This window comes from Pundamilia nyererei, unplaced genomic scaffold (assembly GCF_000239375.1).
Source record: "Pundamilia nyererei isolate P.nyererei 1_Seehausen unplaced genomic scaffold, PunNye1.0 scaffold00001, whole genome shotgun sequence".
Lineage (NCBI taxonomy): Eukaryota > Metazoa > Chordata > Actinopteri > Cichliformes > Cichlidae > Pundamilia > Pundamilia nyererei.
In genome coordinates this window covers 76,436-85,738 of record NW_005187402.1, presented here as the reverse complement: position 1 = coordinate 85,738, position 9,303 = coordinate 76,436, and the positions used below count along the sequence as shown (strand labels likewise).

At 43.7% G+C, this 9,303-nt stretch overlaps 2 protein-coding genes across 2 annotated transcripts in view; one reads left to right on the top strand and one right to left on the bottom strand.

Moving 5' to 3' along the window:
• selenot2 (selenoprotein T, 2) overlaps nt 1-9,136 on the bottom strand; it is an 11,741-nt gene extending 2,605 nt beyond the window's left edge. Inside the window, exons 1-4 of the mRNA XM_005719382.2 lie at nt 8,866-9,136; nt 8,335-8,445; nt 8,138-8,264; nt 5,436-5,523 (exon numbers count right to left, since the gene is read on the bottom strand). Coding sequence (XP_005719439.2) covers nt 5,436-5,523; nt 8,138-8,264; nt 8,335-8,445; nt 8,866-9,068 — 529 coding nt within the window. The 5' untranslated portion in view covers nt 9,069-9,136. The remainder of the gene's footprint in view (nt 1-5,435; nt 5,524-8,137; nt 8,265-8,334; nt 8,446-8,865) is intronic.
• Nucleotides 8,410-9,303, top strand: part of cox18 (cytochrome c oxidase assembly factor COX18) — a 20,977-nt gene continuing 20,083 nt past the window's right edge. The window contains exon 1 of the mRNA XM_005719383.2: nt 8,410-8,467. The gene's annotated coding sequence lies outside the window, so the exon portion shown is untranslated. The remainder of the gene's footprint in view (nt 8,468-9,303) is intronic.

Genomic DNA, 9,303 nt, shown 5'->3' with positions numbered 1-9,303 from the left:
TGACAGGAAGAGGTCTGCAGACCCAAAGACACGACTGAATCAGAGGACACGTTCCTGAGAGTTAACAGCTGTGATATAGGCGACTCACAGGACAACAGCTTCAAGCAGCTTAATTGTGGTCGTAGTGAGAAAGTCTCAGTTTCAGGTGTGAAGAGAAGGCTTTGAGCTGCAGGTTTGACAGGACGAGTTGCAGCAAGAAAGCCAGACGTCAGAATAAGACAAAGAGGCTTGTCTGGGCCATGAAACACCGACATTGCACTACTGAAGACTGGAAGGTATCATTGACTGATGGATCAACATTTGGACTCTTCGTTTCATCACGCGGGATCTTTGTGCGCCGTGGAGTAGGTGAAAGGATGGTTCCACAGTGTGTGGCATCAACATGGAGGAGGAAGTGTGATGGTCTGGGGCTGTTTGCTGGATCCAGGGTCGGTGACTTGTACAGAGTGAGAGGCTCCCTGAACCAGAACACACAGCACTCTGCAGCTCCATGCAGCACCCTCTGGTATGAGGCTAGTTGTGGTGTTCGAAAACGTTTGACAGGTAGTGCATTTTATAGATATTATAAGCAGTTTTGGTCAAGTTACTTGAAAAAAGTAATCAGTAACTAATTACTTCCCCCAAAAAGTAATCCTGTTACTTTACTGATTACTTATTTTCAAAAGTAATTACTTAGTTACTTTTTTAAAAACACAATTTACAACCTGAATAGGTGATAAAGCGATAGATCTTTCAGCCCAATTCTACTTTTTCTGCAATTTACTGTTACAAGTAACGCATTATTGCCCATCTCTGATTATAAGAGGGGGTTTTTTTTTGTTTTTTTAGAAAAACCATGAAACTGCGTGATTTCAGAAAAATCACACCATGGAGCCCTGCTCTAAGAAATGGTCACAGATTTAACTCCATTTGTAAAGCTGATTTAACAAATAAGTGTTCATAGTTTTTAGTGTTTGTGTAGCATCACCTAGTGCAAGTGTGTTTCGGAAAAATACACTGCTCAAAAAAATAAATAAAGGGAACACAAAAATAAACATCCCATATCTGAATGAATGAAATACTCTTAATACTTTGTTCTTTACATAGTTGAATATGCTGACAAAAAAAAAAAAAAAAAAGTCACACAAAAATTATCAATGGGAATCACATATAGCAACCCATGGAGGTCTGGATTTGGAGTTAGGGCTGCTCGATTATGGCAAAAATGATAATCACGATTATTTTCACTGAAATTGAGATCACGATTATTTGACGATATTTATTTAACCCTTTAAGACCTACTATAGAACCAAGTCCACCAGAGCTTATATATATATATATATATATATATATATTTTTTTTTTACATGCTGTAGTGCCATTTTTGGGAACATTTCAAGTTGCTATACATCAATACAACTGTTATAGCCCATATTTTAATAATATGTATGCATTAAGTCCATAGTACTTACATAAATTGCAAAAAAGTGCAATAAACTACAAAAAAAAAATTGAAAATTGCTTTTGTTTTGTTTACATATATTTCTACTTGGAGAAATTTAAGAGGTTTATCCCTCAAAACTTTAAATACAATAAAGTTGCAAAAAATAGTTTCCCACCACAGGAAATTTATTTTGAGTGTCTTCATAGTTTTATTTTGGAGATACAGCAATTTTTATATACACTGCAGGAAAAACAAAAAACAATCCTATGATGCAAATTTGCAAAGAAAACAGCATGTGCATCATTTCACTGTGGGAAGTGTTACGAACAGCTGATAGGAACGGCAAAGCGTGTTTCTGGAATATTATGTTTTTGTTCCTGCAAGCGCTTTTTATGCAATTTTTGCAAAGCTATATGTGGAACGAAACCGTGACCGAGGACAAGCTGATGGCATCAGATGTAAGTACAACTCCTCCGGTTTCATATGCAAAACAAATTATTGCGCTAGCTTACACGGTTCAGGTTCTACAGGGATTTAAAAATAGTTACGCAAAACGGAGCGTGCTGCTCTGACCGGCTTTAAAGGGTTAACAATGACTTTAAAAAAATAATATAAAATAGTGTGCAACACCACTGAAGTTTTTTTTTTTAAACTCTCTTTTCAACCAACGGCAGTCACTCTCCAAATAACTTCTGCTTACCGTAGCTTTCCGAGCTTCCCTCGGGTCCTCTTAATCAGCGGTCTCCAACCTTTTTTGCGCCACGGACCGGTTTATGCCCGACAATATTTTCACGGACCGGCCTTTAAGGTGTCGCGGATAAATTAGGGAGGGGCTAATAATTGGCTCAGTCATTTTTAATGATCGTTGAAAGCCCAGATCGTAATCGTGATTAAAATTCGATTAATTGAGCAGCCCTATTTGGAGTCACACTCAAAATTAAAAGTGTAAAAACACACTACAGGCTGAAGCAACTTTTATGTAAGGTCCTTAAAACACGTCAAAATGAGGCTCAGTAGTGTGTGTGGCCTCCACGTGCCTGTATGACCTTCCAACAATGCCTGGGCATACTCCTGATGAGGTGGCCAATTGTCTCCTGAGCCATCTCCTCCCACACCTGGACTGAAGCATCTGCCAACTCCTGGATGGAGCAAGACATGATGTCCCAGATGTGCTCAGTTGGATTCAGGTCTGTGGAACAGGGGGGCCAGTCCACAGCATCAATGGCTTAGTCTTGCAGGAACTGCTGACACACTCCAGCCACATGAGGTCTAGCATTGTCTTGCATTAGGAGGAGCCCTTGTGAGACGATAGGCTCACAAGGGCTCTACGGATCTCATCTCATTCCTAATGGCAGTCAGGCTACCTCTGGTGAGCACATGGAGGGATGTGCAGCCCCCCAAAGAAATGCACCCCCACACCGTTACTGACCCACTGCCAAACCGGTTATACTTGAGGATGTTGCAGGCAGAACGTTCTCCACAGCATCTCGAGACTGTCATGTCTGCCACATGTGCTCAGTGTGAACCTGCCTTCATCTGTGAAGAGCACAGGGCACCTTGGTGATATCTGACAAAACCCAAGCGTCCTGCACGGTGTTGGGCTGCAAGCACAACCCCCGCCTGTGGATGTCAGGCCCTCATGGAGTCTGTTTCTGACCGTTTGAGCAGACACATGCACATTTGTGGCCTGCTGGAGGTCACTTTGCACGACTCTGGCAGTGCTCCTCCTGTTCCTCCTTGCACAGAGGTGGAGGTAGCAGTCCTGCTGCTGTGTTGTTGCCATCCTACGGACTACTCCATGTCTCCTGATGTACTGGCCTGACTCCTGGTAGTGCCTCCTTGCCCTGGACAGTACGCTGACAGACACAGCAAGCCTTCTTGCCACAGCTCGCATTGATGTGCCATCCTGGATGAGCTGCACTACCTGAGCCACTTGTGCGGGTTGTAGACTCCGTCTCATACTACCACTAGAGTGAAAATACTGCCAGCATTCAAAAGTGACCAAAATGTCAGCCAGAAAGCATAGGTGGTCTGTGGTCACCCCCTGCAGAACTGCTCCTTTATTGGGGATGTCTTGCTAATTGCCTATAACTTGTTGTCCACTTCATTTGCACAACAGCATGTGACACTGATTGTCAATCAGTGTTGGTTCCTATGTGGACAGTTTGATTTCACAGAAGTGTGATTGGTCTTGGAGTTACATTGTGTTGTTTAGTTGTGTTCCCTTTATTTTTTTGACCAGTGTAGATTGATGTGTATGACGGACCAAAAACAGAAGCCTCCAAGGAACAAATGATATACTTTCAGGAAACCTTATTTCCCTGTGTTGGTTTATAACTACTGTTGGCAAACTGCTGTGTAATTAGGTGTATGGGGTCCTCTACAATTCTTGTGGCTTTGTGGATGCAAAAAGTGTCCGCGATGGAGGAAAGAGAGGCTCCAATGATCTTCTCAGCTGTTCCCACTATCCGCTGTAGGGTGTTAAGATCCGATATGGTGCAGTTACCACACCAGACAGTGATGCAGCTGCTTAGGATGCTCTGGAAGTACCTCAGTAGAAGGTGGTGCAGCATCTGGAACACTTAGCCTCATTTTTGCTTTTAGCCCTAATGGTTTCCGCTCAGTTATCACTTATCACTTCTGTCACTCGTTAGCTAACCTAAACTAATTTAGGTCTGTTAGCAGCAGCAACCAATGAAACAAGTGACATCACTCTGTAGGGCTGTGCGATATGACCAAAATCTCATATTCCGATATAAGACATTTATCGTCCCGACCACGATATAAAAAAATTTAACATTTTCTGTAAATTCTGTGATTCTTGGGCAGCTCGACTTGCGTGAAGTGTTTCGAGCTGGGTGTCCTTTACCTGGAATCCAGTGTTTTAACTCATGCATGAAACTATACATTTTTAGACATAGATTGTTAAGGCCGCCCTTCTCTTTGTGAGTGTTTATTACACGGCATGTTGCGGGGAAAAGCTTGTTCTAACGTTTGAGTCTGAAGTTTATTTTTTAGCACCTGACGGCTCTTTTTGCTTCTCATCCGTAAACACACTGCATACAGCGGAGCCACGCGATGGTTTTACCGTCATTGTTGCTAACGACAGCACGTAAAAAACAGGCGCTTGTCCGTCCATAGTGTGGACGGATATTATATTTAATATAAATTAAATATAAGAGAAAGAGAGAGCTTTAAGAAATTAATATAGTCACTACAGTGATCATCGAAATAATGAAAAAATATTGCTGTAAACAGTTTATTTTGCGACACCACGAAACAAATGATAGCGTGATAGGAAACGATAGATGTTTTTATATCGTCATCGAACATTTATGGACGATCTGAGAACTGTCGACATTGCCTGGGACGAAGCTGAAGCAGTCGCTGCTGACCGACATTGATGGAGATCACTAGCTGCCCGATGCGCCGCTCGGCGTAGGAGGAACTAAGTGCTAAGTGTGCATCCGATATATATCGTTATATTGAACAGCCCTATCTGTGAATGTTTTTTGTTTTTAAATCAAGCTTCACATACAGTTTGTTTGAGCAGAGCTCCAGGATAGAAATTAGACTGAATACATACATGTTCTCTTTAATAACTCACACAAAGAAAAGAGTGAGAGATCATGTCTAAGACATGTACGCAGAGCTTGCTGTCAGAGTGACAGGAAGTATGAGCACTTTCATATAAGTAAACAACAAACTGGGTTTCTGGTACAGATCAGGCAGCATTACAGCAGGATGTGAGGTCAGCAGTGATGTAATTGGTTATAGTAAGAAGTGCTGTTCTGTTTCTGATGACTGACAGTTTATTACTCTGAATACTTTGACTTTAGTGCAGACAAGCGTCCAGGAAGACTAGCAACCACTGTTGTGGAAGCTAATGGGGTTCCTTATAAATAAACAAATAAACAAACAAGCGTGAACTACTACAGTAATTTGAGTTGTAGTACTGAAACTGTGTCACAAGCATGATGTTAACACAAAGGTCTGGTCCAATCAGAACTCACCATTTAGTGTGACCTCAAAGGCTCCAGTGGACAGGAAGTGAGTCTCCATCATGTTACAGAGGAAGAAGGCCATGAGGCAGGAGAAGATCTGCAACAGAAGCACAGTGTCCGTTACCATGGTAATCAGTAAACAGCACCCATTACCGTGGTAACAGCAGCAGGATAGGCGGACGATTCTACAAGCTAGCGCTCTGATCACACCATAACCTCAGTCATCAGTCTATTCATGAGTGTTTTTCCAAGGTCATTTAAATCATTCCTCAGTTTAAATGAGCTACACTGACAGCCTGGAGAAACAGGGATTGGTGAGATTTGTCCTGTCAAGCTCCTTTTCCATTACTACCTACTGGGATCAACTTGCCACGACTCGGAGCTCATCTACAATCACAATGAACACCGGTGTACCACAAGGCTGTGTGATGAGCCCTTTCCTCTACTCCCTCTTCACCCACGACTGCAGACCGGCTGATGGTTCCAACACCATCATTAAGTTTGCAGATGACACCACGGCTACAGGGAGGAGGTGGATCGTCTGGCTGAGTGGTGCGACAGAAACAACCTGCTGCTTAACACCGAGAAGACCAAGGAGCTCATCGTGGTCTACAGGAGGAATGCTGACCCACATCCACATTAAGGGGACGGCTGTGGAGCGTGTGAGCAGCTTCAAGTTCCTGGGAGTCCACATCTCCGAGGATCTCACCTGGACGACCAACTGCTCCAAGCTGGTCAAGAAGGCTCACCAGCGCCTCTTCTTCTTGAGGACTCTGAGGAAGAACCACCTGTCCTCAGACATCCTGGTGAACTTCTATCGTTGCACCATCGAGAGCATCCTGACCAACTGTATAACAGTCTGGTACGGGAACTGCTCTGCCTCGGACCGGAAGGCGTTGCAGAGGGTCGTGAAAACTGCCCAGCGCATCGCCGGAGCACCACTTCCTGCCATAAAGGACATCTACAGGAAGCGGTGTCTGAAAAGGGCTGGGAAAATCATCAAAGACCCCAGTCACCGTTCACATGGACTCTTCACCCTCCTGCCCTCTGGGAGGCGCTACAGGAGCCTCCGGACTAAGACCACCAGGTACCGGAACAGCTTCTTCCCCACAGCTGTCAGACTCCTGCTGTCTGCCTCCTGACATCTGACCCACGTTAAACTCATGGACTGAACACACACACACCCACAATGGACAACTGTACCCTCAAACACACAATAATAACATGGACTGAACCACCACTCACAACCACTATCACTTTATATAGCCTCTGTAGAAATTATCCACACCCTCACTTATCTTAACTGCACTACTGTATAGCTCTGTGTAAATAATCATTCTGTACATTTGATAATTTTTAATCCTACAACTGTTTACAACTTGCATAGTTCCCATTTCTGTATAGCTGTATCTCAGATTTCTGTATAGTTTTTTTTATTTCATATTTATATCCTGTACATAGCTTGTACTCACTACAGCCTGTACATACTTATAGTTGTACAGTATTCATAACATACTTCACACCGTGTACATTATAACATACCACAATAGACCCATTTCTGTAATATACTTACATATCTATATTATTGCTAATATATATTGTAATATATCTATATCATGGCTAAAGCACTTCTGGATGGATGCAAACTGCATTTCGTTGCCCTGTACCTGTGCATGTGCAATGACAATAAAGTTGAATTCTAATTCTAATTAAAAAAAATATATGGTGGTTTAGATTTTCGTGAGTGACACACTCTCAGACTCATCGAACGATACTACTGACCAGCCAATCAGTGGCATGCAGTCAGACGATGTCACATTTTAGTACCTGCCCGGATCGATTGGAATCCTGGGAAAGCAGTTACAAAAAAAAAAAAAAAAAAAAAAAAAGTACCAGGTGCTGTGACCTGATGCAAAACCCGGCAAACAGTGATGAACCGTGCAGAGTTGATTTGAGCAGGCACTAATGGAAAAAGAGCTTCAGAGTTAAGAGACTTGAGCTCACCTGTTGGATCCATAACCAGCACTGATTAGTGCATCAGATAGCACAGCGACTATCTGGCTCTTTGGATAAGTTATACTTGCAGATGTTTGAAGAATGAATGGAGAGCAAAGGACTCCAGTAATGTTTTTTTCACAGCAGGTGGGCATGTTCCAGTAGCTCTGATGTCACGGCAAAATGTGTAATAGGCACGCTAGTCCACTGTATCCATTTACACACCCATGTAAAAATTGGATTACCAGCAGGGGGAGCTAATGTATTTAAAGTCAAGTCAGTAGAGAGCAAAAAACATTAATTCCAGGGTCCTTAATCAGCAAAATCCATTATACTATGCTAATATGTATTTCCATGTAAATGTCTGTATAAACACGTTGCTGTGATTATATTCATGTTGGCTTGAAATAAAACGTCTCCTTCTGCTGGTACTACAGATTACTGCAACTTCTGCAAGCGTGTACATTTCACATTTTGGAGAGGCAAAGCGTGACATGGAAACAGTGGACGAGCATGTTGATGGAATGGTAGATTTACTGTCATTAGTAAGTCCCACCTGAAACAACAGTGTGGGTGGAGTTTGCCTGTATGTGTCATCAGTTTGTGATTAAACATTATCAGTATTGAACAGCGGCTCAGGCAGCACCAATCAAGAACCACTAACAAACAGCCAATCACGGAGCTATGCACATGTGCTATCTGCTAAGTGCTGGTACCTTGTTGTTCTGACTCCAGGTCCAGGCAGGTGGCGTCTGGAGGTGGAGAAGCGAGAAGGGGTTCTGACCACTGACGATAACCAAAATGGAGAGCAGCTTCAGATACGAGATCAGCTGAGCCGCACACCTGACGGGAGGAGGCAGGTTAGACACAGCTGTAGAGGCTGAGGACTGAGTTTACAGACGGAGCACCTCACCTGCTGAAGCCAGTGGGAGGGTAGTTCTCGCCTTGGATGCGGATGTCCGGGTACACCTCACTGATGGCCTGAGAGTAATCCTGGAAGACTTTACTGTAACCTCAGGAGATACTGAAAGAAGCACATCAGTTAGGTGATTATAATCTGTCACACACAATAACATTAGCCGATCAATTATCAGGTGTATTTTTTTTATTTTCCCGAAAGACGGACGTTGAAGACAAGAACACCTGCCTTAAGGTGTCCAATTAGATGGTCAGAAGCGAAGCAACTCGAACTTGATCAGCCAACAAAATCCGGGTAGTCTCCAAATTCCAACCGACCAAATGAGCAAAGTTGGGTTACCCGAAGCTCGTTAACGACAAGTATTCACCGCTAGTTAGCGCTGGCGCCGTAGATCACGCTAACTTAACTCGTATTGTCGATGGTTTGTGTTTAGATTTTCACCCACCCTGTCTTTAGTTTCTCTTCACCTCGGTCATTCTCACGGATGCTCACCGCTAGCCTCCGTTAGCTTCTGCGTTAACTCACCAGTACTGGAACCGCAGTACGGGGCCGCTGTAGATCGCCGCCTTAGCGGGCTTTCCCGGTTCCGTGTCCGGGAAGACGGCCGGGTTGTCGGGTGGTTGGTGCCCACTCTGCGAGCTCGACCTTCCGACATAAATGTCCCGGAGGGTGAGCGCCGTGAAAAGGAACAGGGCCACCAGAAGGCCAGTCTGGCTGTACTCCGCCATGACTGCAGTAGTCAAACACAGGAATCGGAAGCAGAACTACATTCGCTGATGCCACGCTTCCGCTCTGCTCTTTCACATTAAAAGAAACGTCCGGCGGGAAAAATGACGGTTTTTGATACATATTCAGCGGGCTTTAAATATTTTGATTGGAGCGATAAAGCTGGTTCGTGTTTAGATAATCTGAAATTTTTTTATCTGAAACATCAGCGGTGCGGTGAAGGCGGGGGGGGGGGGG